The sequence below is a fragment of the Lampetra fluviatilis genome, chromosome 20, assembly GCF_964198595.1.
Source record: "Lampetra fluviatilis chromosome 20, kcLamFluv1.1, whole genome shotgun sequence".
NCBI lineage: Eukaryota > Metazoa > Chordata > Hyperoartia > Petromyzontiformes > Petromyzontidae > Lampetra > Lampetra fluviatilis.
Window position 1 is genome coordinate 8,544,011 of NC_136294.1, and position 15,871 is coordinate 8,559,881.

General features: G+C 41.5%; 1 protein-coding gene across 1 annotated transcript in view; it reads left to right on the top strand.

The window, feature by feature from the left end:
- The window catches only part of COL24A1 (collagen type XXIV alpha 1 chain), a 158,703-nt gene that overhangs the window by 46,701 nt on the left and 96,131 nt on the right, over positions 1-15,871 (top strand). Inside the window, exon 4 of the mRNA XM_078865719.1 lies at positions 4,759-4,812. Coding sequence (XP_078721845.1) covers positions 4,759-4,812 — 54 coding nt within the window. The remainder of the gene's footprint in view (positions 1-4,758; positions 4,813-15,871) is intronic.

Here is a 15,871-nt window from a genome sequence, read left to right on the forward strand (position 1 = left end):
TGAGTTTGTCACATACGTTATGTAAATATTAATTATCTAAGAGAAGGCCTTTTTCTAAGAGAGAGCTGCAAACCAGGCATATCACAGATGCTGTGGAATGACTTACGAAATTAAACATACAATTGTAGCCTCTTACTTTATTCAAACTCTGTACGAAAGACCAATATGAAACATGTTATAATCACCAATGTGGCAATGCTGGTGTTGATGACATGCAGCAATCATCTGATATTCATGAACACCGTCACATAACCATACTGGTGCACGAATGCTGGGTTGTCGTCTGTTCATTCAGCAGAATAATTCGTTTATCAATATAATCTTCAGAAATATTTTCTGCTTTTCAGCACTGAGAGGCAACGCATAGCGAGCACGAACTTAACCCCATCGCTGTTTACATATATTTTGCACCACCTTCACAGCCGTTCATTCACTCACTCGTTTATCATTTCATTCATCTGAGATGTTTTGCCGCTTTGCACAACTGAGTTCCAACACATGGCCATGAACGTGGCTGTACCGCCACGGGAGGTATTCAGCCAGCGTTGCCTTATCGATGCAGCCTCCTCGATCCAGCGACATGCTGTGAATTCTCTGCACATAGTAAAATTGCCAAACATAATTCAGAGAGGGCATTTAATATTCTTTTGTTCACGGTTTGTCCTTCCATTAAATCAGCCAAATGTATCTTGGCTTCAGAATTGGAATATACGTCAAAGGTCAAGGATAGAGTCAATTGTATGTGTGCACAGTTACAGCCATTGTGTCAATCCACCGCCGGACGAGAGCCTCGCCATACCGTACGGGTCGTGCGTGTTATTCGACCATACTTCACCACGCTGGTCAGTGCGGGCTGTGAAGGCTGGAAACATAAACGTGAGAGCATAGAATCACAGTACTGTACAACAATATATAATTGCTCCACTACCCTATCCTGCCCACCACATAGCACAGCTTCTGAGCTTTCTATATCAACCTGGCATACAGATTAGTAATGTTTCCAACAGATGGTTAGAGCAGAGGTCACAAACGGGTTTTGATTCCTTACCCGTACCCGGCCGCACCAGGGTCGCAAACGGCTACCCGTACCCAGCCGGGTACGGGTAGCCGGGTATCGGGTAGGGTACGGGTATCGGGTACCCGGTTGCGACCTCTGGGTCAGACTCTACTCTGCTTAGATTCTGAGATCTGATGTGATCAGGCACATTCGGGGTGATTTGGTCATTGTCAGATTCGGTCAGTTGAACTCAGTGCGCACTGTTTCGCTCTCTCTTGTTTACGGCACGAAACGCGTGCGTTGATAACGACCGCTACGATTTTTGATTCGCAACGTCCCAGGGCTTGAGCGTGCTCACGATTTGAGCCGGGCTCATGATTAATAGCGATGGCCGAGTTGCCTGCCAGCCACGAACACCGCCACGAGTCACCCTCACTCAAAAGGCCTCACGAGTGTCGGCGCTGCTGCTGCTGCTGCCGCTCCTGCTGCTGCTGCCTCTATGGAGGCACGTTGACAGGCATGGCATGTTGACACGTTCTGTCCTCAAGATAAGATTTTTTGTTCATTAATTATGCGAGTTGAAGGCACGGCTATAAATATTCCCATGCACGAAACCGTGACCTACAGCTTGCGAGTTGGCGGTCGTCTGCATTGTTTCTTGAAATAGTTCAGAGGCGCTTGTCATCCCTGATTTACATTTTGTACCAAAGCGTCTTTCTTGCGTATAATGTTTCGTCTTCTTCTTCTCTCGTTTTGTTCATTTAAAGTTGGATAGTTGTACTTTTTGGGCCTAAGGGGCATGCATGAAATCTTACAATAATCACAAGTATGCATGCAGCCGTTTTGTCAATCCACTGCTGGATGAGAGCCACCGCACTCTGTGCGAGTAGTGGGGCGGGGTTATTTTTACCATACTTCACCACTCGAGTTGAGCGTGGGTTGTGAAGGCGGAGAGCAAAGATGTGGGGGGCGTATAAGTGGAGTAAAACAATGGATTTAGTTGCACTACCCTCTCTGCTGCCCGCCACATAGCCCTGGAGCCTATAACAACCTGTTCGCACGTGGTGATCTCCTATCCAAGCGCTATCCAGGCTCAAACCTGCTTAGCTTCCAAGGTCCGATAAGATCGAGCGCATTCCAGGTGTGATGTGGTTAACTGCACAACAATCATACGGCATCTTGTGATGGAACCCTTTTTAAAAACATATACTTAAAGTATGCGTAAATTTATTCGTTTATACATTTAAAAAGCAAAGACAAAAAAGGCAATTCATTTCCACAGACTGTTCATTCGTTATAAATGTGTAACATCAGGATTTTAACAATTTATTTCGCCACATTTAGACACGCATTTCAAATCCGTGCACCGATATAACAATTCCAAAAGTAATTATTGAAATAAATCCATTAATCTGCGCCGTAATTTAATTTAAAATATTATTAATGTTAGCACGTGTCTACATTCACAGCAGCGTTGGCGCTATGCAAGCGCTTGTGGTCTGTATTAATATCAGTTGGCTTCATTGTTTAGACTGTGAACAACGTCCACTCAGTGTGACGTCGCCCACCCACCACCATCTCGAGTGACTATTTGGGAAAATATGCCCTGCTTGGCTTGGCCCAGCACGGGATGATCATTTTTCCCATCCCAACAGCTGACAATAGCCACATTTTGGAAGACCCGTAACTGTTTGCTGCTGCCGTGCAAAGCCCGTGGGCACTGCGCACGCTGAGCAAAAAACCGACATGGTTTCGGCGGTGTGTGGACTCGCGTCCATTCCTGTATCGCAGGCTATTCGTGGGGGTGCAGGGTAGGGGAGGGCGGTGTCGCGGTTAGCGCGATGCGCTACGAACCCGGCGACTCGAGTTTCAAGTTTCATTTATTAGGTATAGCCCTGTGAGCCATTCGGCTCTTGAATCGGGTGCAACCGCAACAAACAAAAAAACAAAAACATGAACAAGAAAACATCTTAAAGTGACAAACAGAAAATCCAAGAAAAAGACCCGAGTTCTATTCTCGCTGACGGCTAATACCAGTGACGATTATCTGAACTGGTCCTGGGCCTTCCCGAAGGTCGACTCAAATGAGTAGTTGGTGCAGCATGTTAACATCGCCTCTATTGAGACAAAAGCGGCCGGGCGTGGTGGTGGCTACCCCACCCTCCACGTCTACCATGCCAGCCGTCATAGAGTATCTTCTTGGTTCTTTCGGTAAAGTCACGTAGAAGGGAAATAATAAAATAACGTAGAAGGGAAATAATAAAATTATAAAAATATCACATTATCAATGTTTTTTCTTATCTTTTCTTTTCATTATTTTATTATTTCCCTTCTACGTGACTTTACCGAAAGAACCAAGAAGATGAATCCCTGCAGTCACGAAAGCTTTAAATCGAAAAGTCATAGAGTCTGTTAAGGCTATACGGGGAACTTTGTCTTTGGTAGGGGGCAGAGGGGCTCTTGCACCATAGTTACAGTGAAGTGAGTTTGACCATCCTGCCTTTTGGCTGGCATTGTGTGTATAGCAGTCGAATACCCTTGGGTGTACGAAATCTCTTTCAAAGTTTTCCGATAAAAATGTTGCAGCTTAAAATGGCAAAGCGTTGTGCAATAAGGCTTACAACTCAAAGAATAATATGATGGATGAATTAATTTTTTTACAAGAGGCAATCGTTGATTTTTTTTTCCTGCAATATAAATCAAAACGTTCATTCGTATGGCGATCACAAAAAATTAACCCGTAAAAACAAAGTTTTTCACTATAAATCCTTTATATGCGTGGCATCGGTTTTATTTTTTTATTCATTTCTGTTTTTCTTGAGTAAGAGTTTCATATTTATAATGTGTTGACACACATCCAGAATAATTTTCTGTGTTTAGGAAAAATATATGATTGTGTTAGTGAATTTTTTTTTTTCCTAAAAAGTGGAAAATTTTGGAATTTTTTTTTCACGAAAATTGTCACGCACAACGAGTCTGTGTGCAAAATGTCAGCTCGATTGGATCACGGGAAGTGGGTTAAAAAGCGACCGAAAGATTTGCACGGTCGTAAGCGCGCAAGCAAGCAAGTGAACTTAATATAAAGGATTTAAAAATGAATTCTCAGCGATGCATTCATAGAAATTGAGTAACGCTTCTGAGCGAGGCTTTGGGATGCAGGACGATGACTGCACATGATCAAAACACCTCTTGAACCTCCGTCACGTGCACACCCGGTCAGGGTCGACTTTCTCTTGCAACTTGTTTTCCGCTGCGCAGCAGTACGCCGTGCATCCTGTGAGAATGACTAAGCCAAGGGAAAGTACTGACCGAATGCAAACAAGCAACCTAATCTGTACAAAACATTACAGGCACAGCGAGACATAAATGAGCCCGAAATTAATCGATCTTAATACTTGAGTTGTATGAGCTGCTGTTGATTAAATTGCGTTAAGAATGCGCATTGCTTGCAGATAAACGTCCTTGGTATTAATTTCAACGTCTCGCCTTAAGGAGGGCTTTAAACAATTTCGAAAGGATTGTGGTGTCATTTTATGAACCGCAATGTTCTGAGCACCTGTTATTTTTGTGTACGCCTCATTAGAACAGCTGCTGCAGCGCTTTCACATCACCGCACCTATGACATTTGAACGCGCCCGCGCCTGGCGCTTATCTCCGCGGCACCGGCCGCGCGCATCGCGTACCTGCGTTCGCACACGCGCCACACTGGTGCCGCAAAATTGAATAACTACAATGTGTGTTTTGTGATGCTCTATTTTCAGGGTCCTCCAGGTCCCCCTGGATCTCCTGGCCCCCCTGGGAGAAGAGGCCCACGGGTAAGTAGCTCGCTCAGACGCTCACGTGTGCGTGCGTGCTTGCGTGCGCACATACACACCCGCAAACATCCCTCGTTTGGTCCAAAGACTTCCAGGCCACGTGCTGTTAGCGAGCAACTAATAAGACCGCCAGTGATACTGCAGGGTCATGTGACAAGCACCGCGCTTCCTTGGTTGCATTTGTCTCTCGATTTAAAGCTTTCGTGACTGCAGGGATTCATATTCTTGGTTCTTTCGGTAAAGTCACGTAGAAGGGAAATAATAAAATAATAATAAAACAATCAAATTCTCACGTCGTTTCGATTGCAACACAACCGCCACTTTTTCCAAAAAAATGATTGCTGTGGTTTTCACACCTGATGATGATTGCTTGTGTTGCAATCGAAACGTCGTGAGAATTTTATTGTTTTATTTTTATTCTTTTATTATTTCCCTTCTTCGTGACTTTACCGAAAGAACCAAGAATATGCATTTGTCTCCTCGGCGCTGATGCTCATTCACTGCATCAAGTACTCATTGCGGGCTACGTTCACTCGAGGCAGGTTTAAATTCCACTTGACATGAATTTTGTGCAAACCTGAAATTGTACTCTGGGTCCAGGCATGGTAGCACCGTACGTATACAGGCCACTATGAAAGAGCTGTCCACAAAGACAACGATCCAACGTTGAGCCTTATAGACTCTTGAGGCATGTGTTGTTAGTGAGTACCTATTACCGCCACCATAGTTCCTGAGGGAGTGGTATGGCCAGCACTATGGCCAGCAGTTCTTGCTTGCTGACGTTCATATATCACATCAGGTGCGCATTTAAGGCTGAGTTGACCCGGTGGAAGCTCAGGATAAGTGTGACCAGGAATCAAACTCAAATAGCAGGGTTCGTTACTCCGTGCGCTAACCTCTGAGCCACCACTACCCGCACACAAAATGACAAAGATACCCCAAGGAGTGTGCGGCTGTTGGGGCAAGTGCTGTTAGCAAACGCCTATGAAGACGCACACACACACACGTATGCATTCACACATATGGACACTGCTGTGAGGCATAGTGGGTGGTTTGTCACAGCAGGTACAGCCGTGCTGTAGGGTCGTGGTTCTCAACCTTTGTTGGTGGCTACTGCTGTAATCCCCTTGTTGAATTTTTATTCAACTGAATAGCCCCCCCCCCCCCCCCCCCCGCTTTCCTGACTCAACATGGTTCTGAGAAACAAATGTATGAATAATGAACGTCAATGTTTTAACCAATTTACCACTTAGTGAGGTTATCCTCACTAGCTAAGTAACTGCAAGCATGACGTAATTAGTTCGCACTCGCTGGTTACTGTTGAGTTTAGAAAGGTCTTTTAGAACGAGTTTATAAAGGTCTTTTATAATGTTCTAGATTACCATATTGATTTAAAATTGATCATAGTTATTTTACATTTGCAGATTCATACATGATTATTTACCAATGACAGTCATGTATGGTATAATTTCACACATTTATAAATCACCTCACGTGCCCCGTGGGACATTGCCACGTGACCCCCGTGACCCCCGGTTGAAAACCACTGCTGGGATGTGACCCGGGTGGTAGTCAGTGGGTCAACGTGGTCGACTGTGGCGCATGAGGCCATTGGTGCTACACCACCTTGCACGCTTTGCACCATGTTATCCTCCACGCCGGTGGTGCTGTAATAGGTCAGTCAATGTGTTGTTCAGCCTTTTAATTGTCCTGCTGTAGGTGGGCGTGTGTGCACATGAGTCACTACTACTTGCGGTTACTAACCAAAAATGACACAAACCCAGACGATGGCTATGGATTCAATGTATGATGACGCCATTGGAACTTGCGATCTGAATCTGGCCTGGACCTCGCCTAGATTGACTTGGCCTTTAAGAGAGGAACGGGGTCAATGTAAGCAGGGGGACGGGGGGGGCAATGGTGGCTGGGCGTGGTGCTGGCCCCAGCACTGATCTTGTCAACCTTAATCGAGTGCCACCACCATAGCAGCACATGTCCCAACGGCGTTTCTGTGCCAAGAATTGGAGTTTTTTTGCATTTGTGTCTAGTTTTTTTTACTTAACTCGCCAAATTGCTGTTTCAATGTATTTGTATGTAAAATAGCATTTAAATAATCATGGCATTGTACTGATCCCAACATAATTTAATGCGCGCAAACTCTAGACGTTTTTCAATGTTCAGTGTCCAATCGGCAGCGTCCCAGGCTTGCTGAAACCAATGCTTTGGTGAATTTGCCAATGTTCAATGGCAAGGGCCCTTTCTGTTTAAAATGGGTCACAGTTTAACGTGAAACTATGCAATATATAACACGAAATAATACATAACACAAAATAATAGTTGAGCGTTGTTGTGGAGAATACACTTAACGAAATAAATAAGCATAAAGTATACCTGCTTTCCATATTTATCTCTTCAGATTATAAAAAACATACTATTGTTTTACACGTAAAAAGGAAGTTGTATGACTGATTTTTTATTATTTTCCCCACAATGACTCATTTCTTTTACGTGTTACACAAAATAACAGGTTTAATGTGTACACTAAGTCTGGCAGAAATAGATTAAGAAAAATATACGAGGGATGGTTTGGATTTTTTATTTACAATTAACTGAAAATAAAATAGAACATATTGGTTGGTTTTGTTATATGAACTGTGAGGATTGAACACAGATATTCAAGCAAAAACAAGAGTAATACTTTTTGTAACCAAAAGAAATGTACTGTTAGACCACATGATGGTGAGACCAGACATTGTGGTCTGCTGTCTGCTGTGTGTGTGGCATCATGATAATGACATGAAAATCTGCAAACAATCATATGCAAGCATTCGTGATCACTGAAGTTTGTTTTTATAATCTCATGTAACTTTGAATTCACATTTTTGGAGCTTTGTTTAAAGAAAACACAACCCCCCCCCCAAAAAATAATAATTCCATTTTCTTTTAGCTCCACTCCTAGATTATACGCCCCTTGCCATTCAAGTTGCAAGATTTTTTAACAAGAAAAAACCCCTTTAAAGTCATGTTCGTGAGCATTCTAGCTACATCTCTGCAGTGCTATACCTATACTTGTTATTACATCACTTGGGTGCCCTCACCTAGAGCACTGAGTGATTTATATTAACGAAGCTTTGCACTCGTGCAACAAAACCCCAGTCATCTTCTTGGTTCTTTCGGTGAAGTCACGTAGAAGGGAAATAATAAAATAATAAAAATAAAACATAATAAAATAATTCTCACGACGTTTCGGCCACAACGCAAGCAGCTGTCCTCAGGTGAAGAACAGGTCTGTCGGAAAGACAGCGTCTGAATGAAACACCACCAGGCTTGGAGCGTATATTTAAGCTGGGTTGGAGGGGGAAGAGCGCCTTGACGAAAGAATTTGCATATCAAGAGGAATTTAGCATATTTATGGGAAATGCAGATATGGGATTAGTCATTACTTGTGGAACGCATTATTTGTATTATTTTATTATTTTCCTTCTACGTGACTTTACCGAAAGAACCAAGAAGATGAATCCCTGCAGTCACGAAAGCTTTAAATATAAATACAACCCCAGTCCTCAGCCTAGATGTGTATACGTCCTCTTTCGTTTACTCTCGTGCATATCTCACGTAAACTTTCATTTTGCACATGGGTTTTATTTTGTGCACTCATTGGTAAATGGCCACGTTCTCCAGTGTTTGCTCAGTCATTTCATCGGATCTCGGTAGCCGTGCAGGATTGAGCCTCGTTAATACTTGGAATATACTCTTGGTTTTTTTGGTAAAGTCACGTAGGTAAAAAATGAAATTAGAATTTATAACAATAATAAAAAATCACGACGTTTCGGAGGCAACACAAGTCTCCGTCATCAGGTGGGACCGTCACAGCTAAATTTGCTGTATCAAGTGATACAGCAAATTTAGCTGTATCAAGTGATACAGCAAATTTAGCAAATCTGGCTGTGACGGTCCCACCTGATGATGGAGACTTGTGTTGCCTCCGAAACGTCGTGAGTTTGATTATTTTATTATTTATGAACTTTAATTTAATTTTTTACCTACGTGACTTTACCGAAAAAACTAAGAGTATGAATCCTTGCAGTCACGAAAGCTTCAAATCTAGAAATACTTGGAATGCAAAGCAGGCGTCGGCTCAGCGCTGACATGGATACAGCGTTAGCCCCCGAGGACACCCGGCCACCTCGCACTTAAAAGTTATGATGACTTGGGATGGCCACGTGGCCCGAGGGTCAAAACACTGACCAAGTAGCGCTGACGTCCCTTCTGTTGCAGGCAGCAACCCACAATTAAAGCAGCTTTTCAAGTGTCGTGAGTTTGTGTCTGCGTATCTATGTACGTTGAACTTCTTTCGCACCGCACGTAGCCAACCGTGCTAAATCAGAGGTGCGGGGGAAGGACAACAACTTGAGCACAGAAAGCAGCCGTTCTAAAGACAAGGGCCTCATCCTCGTCACCAGTGGCTGCACGCATTTTAAAAAAAATATTCCTTACTTCTATTTAAAGCTTTCGTGACTGCAGGGATTCATCGTCTTGGTTCTTTCGGTAAAGTCACGTAGAAGGGAAGTAATAAAATAATAAAAAGAAAATATAATAAAATAATTCTCACGACGTTTCGGCCACAACGCAAGCAGCCGTCCTCAGGTGAAGACTTTACCGAAAGAACCAAGAAGATGAATTCCTTACTTCGTTTGGATAAATTGCAACTTTGAGAAGTGAAACATTGAGTTTGTTTGGTGTGCGACAAATACTTTCTTCAGGGTTTTAAAATGGTGTGCCGCTAAAATGTGCATAAAATTGGTCTTTTGAGGTGCTTTAACAGTAGTTATTTGACTTCATCTTCAGGCGTCATTCTTTGACACAGCGTGATGCACTGCTAGCTGTGAAAGTTACAAAGGAAATTTCATTATACCTAGTAGAGAACAATCATCATATATTTGCTAAGAAACCGAGAAAAAGAAAACAAATAAAAACTATGAACAAAAATTAGTGTCAATCACGCTTTAGGTGAATTGTTACAGACACTTCTACACAGAGATGGTATGTATACACACTCTATAATTAGGAACCTTGTAATATATAGATGGGCTGGATCACATTGTGTCTATATCTGGACTCCAAAATGGGCTGAGGGTGGAAGTAATTCATTCGTGGAAAGTTAAACAGAACCTCGCAAAAGTCGGTTTGAACGTCACTGGAGCAACCAGCAGGAAAATTTATGAGCGACGCAAAATAGAAAAAGAACCTTTCCTTACAACGGATTTATTGAAAAAAAGCTCCAATTGGGATTTGAAAAAATATAAAGTATCCCTTCGTTCTGTTATTTTCGTTGGCCAACATGTAATCTCCCGTTAAGCAAGAAATTAATGTTCCCTTTTTCTTTCCACAGCGAATTGCTAACAGACTGCGATCATCAGAGTTATCCTTCTTAAACTTTGACAAACGATAGCGAATTGTTTTAACGTAAGCTTGTCTGCCTTGTGTAGCGCTCTCTTTACGTAACCATGCAAGTAGCCTGCAAATGACAGTTGCTAGACCTGAGGTTTAAAAAATGTGTTATCATGCTAGCAGGCCGTGCCTTCAAGGCAATGGACGTTTTAGCTCTTGCTTCTCGTACTTTCGATTAGTCTCTTTGCTCCGAGCTACACAAAAACTCATACCTTAGCTGGCATGTCACTGTGTCCTCCGAGTTTTTATTGCTTCACCTGTTAGTGTTTGTGCGTGTGTGTGTTTCTAATCGGCTTTTGGGAGGAGTGGCAGAAAGGAAAAGAAAAATCTGTACAAAAGTGTTCGTCTGAAGCCATAGGCGATTCCTTTGGCAGGAATGTTAACCTGTTCATCAGGTCTGCGACAGGGCCCACTTTGTGCTGACTGCAGGCTAACTTGAGGCCTACAAACATGCAGGGATCACACATGAGCTGAGCTTAAGAGAATAACGTAACGTTACAGGTCATATCATATCTAGAGCTGCTTCAGCTTCAAAAAACCATGTAACTGTGCATTTACGCGTTGAAGAACATATCACGAGGAGTAACATTGAAGTACAGGGGCTATAGCTTGTAGATAATTCATGGTAGAGGTGGCAAATATAACATGAATAATTTTAATTCTTCTGTGAACTTATACACAAATTCACAGGTTAGGTGCTCATTCGAGAATGACATGTTTTTTTATTTTACGGCCAGAGAAATTATCCCTCTCTGCAAACCTGAAATGATTCATAAAGAAGGCCAGTCAGACAAAATCTAAAAACTAAAATTTTCCTCCTGGGTCGCTGTTGAAAAGAATGTGTTGGCTCAATGTGTTAGCCCAATAGGCCTTACCGGAAATAAACTCATTGACTGACTGACTCTCAGTGTCAAAAAACAAAAACTAGACTTATTTCTTCAATTAACCTAATTTTGGTCGACAACTTCACTAAAGCATTAGCCGTTTACAATATACATGTAACGCCAGAGTTTGTTGACACATTACAGTTACAAACATTTTCATTGTCCTTCCCGTATCAGTCTGTTTATAAGAGATAACTAGAGTTGAGTTCCCACAGAGTGGTGCTAATTTGATTGGCCTTGCCAGGGTGATGGGCCATGTCAACCCCAGCCTGGAATTTTGAACTCAAAATGTTGCCATTGTGAGTTAAATCAGCTAACCAAAGTTCCACCCTGCCAGAAATATAAATGTTATATTTATTATACTGTATGAATGTATAATACTGTATAAATGTATTATACTGCATGAATATAAACATTTAGTAAATATATACATTCCAAAGACATAAAGCAGCCAGGTCGATTGGCGGCGAGTCTCTCTCCTCGTGCTCTTCGATTGCTACAACCTTTATAACTAATTCTAGATTTGAAGCTTTCGTGACTGCAAAAATCCATATTCTTGGGTTTTTTCGGTAAAGTCACGTAGGTAAAAAAAAATTAAAACTAAAAATAATTATTAATTTTGTTTTAATTTTTGTTTAAATTTTTTACCTACGTGACTTTACCGAAGAAACCCAAGAATAACCTTTATAACTGTTCCTGTGAACTTCATTGTTTGTTTCCTACACCCATGTTGAGGCCTTCCAAACTGACTCTTTCCTCTCACCCACACTGCATTCAACCACCACGCTGCAGGTCACGACACTTTTCTTTCTGCCTCTATCCTCGCACTGCTCCACTTTGGAATTCCCTCCAACTGTCTGTTATCCCGAGTGCTTACAATAACCTCGCTCAATGCAATGCGCACATTCTCTCTGGGATAGTATACTCTCAATCGTGCCGTTTGTTGCTGGCTGCTTGAAATGTTTGACCTTTAGGCCTGGGCTCAGTAATTGTAATAAAAAAATGTAACGGGGGGGAGGGGGGGGTGGTAGTTTAGTGGTTGGTGCAACACGCTATAAACACGGTGACCTGAGTTTGATTCATGGCTCACATCAGCAGTGAGTGATATCTGAGCTGATAATTTTACATCCGCCTTCGCTGCGGGTCAATTAACCCCTATAACCAGTGTGGTGTTCACTGGTAGGCTTTCACCTAGCAGTGCATTGGACATGGGCTCTCAATTATTATTTAACACGAGTTACCTTGATAAATAGTTAATTCATTAAATTGTTAGGTATTGCACTAATTAATATTGTATTGTTTATTCGAACAAAAAAGGCAAGTGAAAGGCAAACAGTGCAGATAAAAAGCAAGGTAAAAAAAGTATGCAGGTGAGGTTGGAAACCCACGAGAGCATCTATGAAACTCACACAAAAAAAGAACAATACATATACTAAACAGATTGTTCAATCAATTAAACAAAGCAAACTAATTACAATTAAACATGTTAAACTCAGTCTTAAAAAAAAAACATGTTGGTTTTTGTATGCGTATGTGTGCGTGACAGTTCGGCTTAAAATCAATGCCCCTATTTAAACAAACTATAATTACCTCCTTCGAACATTTTATAGTGGATAGTCAATTTGTATCTTTGATCTGAGCCCCATACTATCTAGCTGGTTTTTAACCTACGTTTCTTACGTACATATGCGACTCGGTAATTATTTCGTGTATTTGCTTTAATCATTCTGCCATAATTATGTTTTGTATACTTTCCACTTAATTGTGCACTGTAAGAGTCTGCACATTCTTTGATCTCTGCGAGTGCTCTGTTATTATAATGTACTGCATGTACAGTTTTTGTTGCAGTCAAAGTGCGTGCTAATTTAAGTTATTTGTTGCTGAGTGACACTCTAAAATGAACCTGGATTACCACCTTTATTCGTTTCGTTTCCCCACAAGGTTTCTAATTCACCACGTTAGCAAGTTCTCTCAGGGTACAGGAACAGTGCTGCCAACTGCTTAAAAGCAGACACTTGCCAAACAATCCTCAGCAGGGTTACTCGATTGAACTAGATGCAATACAATTTAGATTTACACAGTGTCTAAATGCAACCGCATCTCCAGACGCTTCACAGGAAAATAAACAAACATTTGCGACATGCATATGAAAACAAATGGGGTCTTAAGTCTTGATTTGAACAAGGGCACAAGAGCCTCAACCGCACAAAGTTCAAGAGGAAGATGATTTTAGACAGCAGAAGAAGCTGGGAAGGAGCGACCTCCCATAGATAAACATTATATAGTCAGCGGACAATTTACCAAGTTTCGATTTAAAGCTTTCGTGACTGCAGGGATTCATCTTCTTGGTTCTTTCCCTTCTACGTGACTTTACCGAAAGAACCAAGTGTTAAAGATGGTAAACTGATCAAATAAAATAAAAATCCTAAATACACACAAGCAACCCTCTTATAACTCTATATCATGCCCTTATTCCAGAAAGTCACTAGATTTTGTCGCAAGTTGCTCTGGCAATGTTTGTTGCCAGGGAAGACCAGACATTCTCCAGATCTAGTGACAACATCTATTAAGTTGGCGACTGCACAGGGACCGTTTGCAGAGAGAACAGAAAAATACGATATACTGTAAGCCACCTATGATAGTTTATCGATGGATATGTTCAGTTTTTAATCGATAGCCTAGGGCCCCCTAGGCTATGGATTGTCACCATAATTCATTTCAAATTCATGTTATATATGGTAAGAAACCAAACATGGACTTACACATTTTATTTGTAAGTACAGTACTGTGCTATATATGCCCTACACCAGGTGGATGGCACCAGTGGAAGAGCTTCCGGTTTACTATCAAGAGGTTGTGACATAATATCCTGGTCAGAGATTAAGTCAGCCTCTTTTTTCTCCTAGGTCAATAAAATTAGGACCACTTTGGTGTTAAATCCATGGTAGATATCCGGTGGATATTCTGCCAAAGGAAAAATGAAATTTCTGCCATCTCCTCAAACCTGTGAACAGAATACGAATGTTACCTCATGATTAATTGAGCGGGAAACCACTTTGACTTTTTTGCTACAAGATACTTTGCGCCATTGCAGAGCGTTAACATATTATGTTTTAATATTATTGCTTGTTTAAAGTCAAAGGCGACAAAGCATTGCTCACGTTAACTCGGTGGCATTGTGTATGTTTATACCTCGCCAATAGTTTTCATTGCCCCCTTGTAGTTCTGCTTTTTATCGAAAGGCACTCTTTCTACAAGTGACGAGTTTGAGCAGAGTGTTACAGGCGTTCACCGTTCGTTTGACGCATCTACGATTGTATTTTCCTCGAAAACAATACCTTGTTTATAAGCAAAGGCTGATTTATTTTTAATTCTAAGATTCGCACAAACATTGAGCTGAAATTCATATAAAATGTTTAGGTCGAAGTGCATGTGTGAGTAAAATACAAATGTGTGTCGTACACCCTCTCCGCCTGACATGGCTAAATAAATAAAATTGTCACGTGAACAAATGCACCAGTTTTTTATTAGTTCAGCACACCGGTTATGTTCACATTACAACTTTATTCATTGGCTGTGTCAGGTTGAGAAAGGTGTACAACATACACTGGTATTTTATTCATAATAATCGTTTTTGGGTTAGATCGCGTTATTTATAAATGTGTCGTAACCTTCCACCACCCGACACGGCCAATCAGCAAAAAAGTGTCACGTTGACAAAAGACAAATAGTTCACTGCTTTAGCCCCACACCGGTGTGTTGAAGAGTGAATCCACAACATTTACAATTTTTGAGTACGACGTTTCGCTGCTAATTACATCCAGCATCATCGGGCAATTTTCCAGAATAGTGAAGCCCTCGATTGCTCCCGGTCTTTTGTCAACGTGACACTTTTTTTTGCTGATTGGCCGTGTCGGGTGGTGGAGGGTTACGACACATTTATGAATAACGCGATCTAAACCCAAAAACGTTTATTGTGAATATTATTGGTCGCGAAAGCCGACGTGTTGAACTGACTCGTATTTTACTCACGTGATGTGGCCCAAAATTAAATTACGAATCATATTCGTTGCGAAGTCCCGCGTGTTAAATCGTGCAGTGAGGCACGTGAATATACTCTACGTCATTTCTGGAGAACGGATGCGATTATCTTGATGTAGCAATATTTACCTCTTCTCGGTTCTTTCGGTAAAGTCACTTAGAAGGGAAATAATAAAATATAATAATAAAAATAAAACATTATTATTTCCCTTCTACGTGACTTTACCGAAAGAACCAAGAAGACGAATCCCTGCAGTCACGAAAGCTTTAAATAGAAATATTACCTCTTCCAATGGAAGCAGCAAACGAGAAAACCATATCTAGCTTGATTTTTTTCATGAAGAGATCCGAGCAGGACTTGCTGTATGTTTGGATATGATTGATTCCTAATGCATGGCTAAGATTGCAAACAAATTTGAGAAAGGGCATGGCACATGGAGAGAGATTATAGGTGTTAAGGATTATTTTGTATCGATTATTATTCATATTATTAATGCGCTTGTTTATCTAGCAAAGGCCTCACTGATACTCATGACCTTTTTGTTCAAGAGGGTCCTGCCAATGCATTGTTACACGCATAGAGCTCAATCACCAAAATATCCTGCTTTCAAAAACTACTTCGTGGTGTCACTTGCGAGGTTTGAAGTTGATGTTACTTGTGAACAGTGTACAATCCTTGTTTC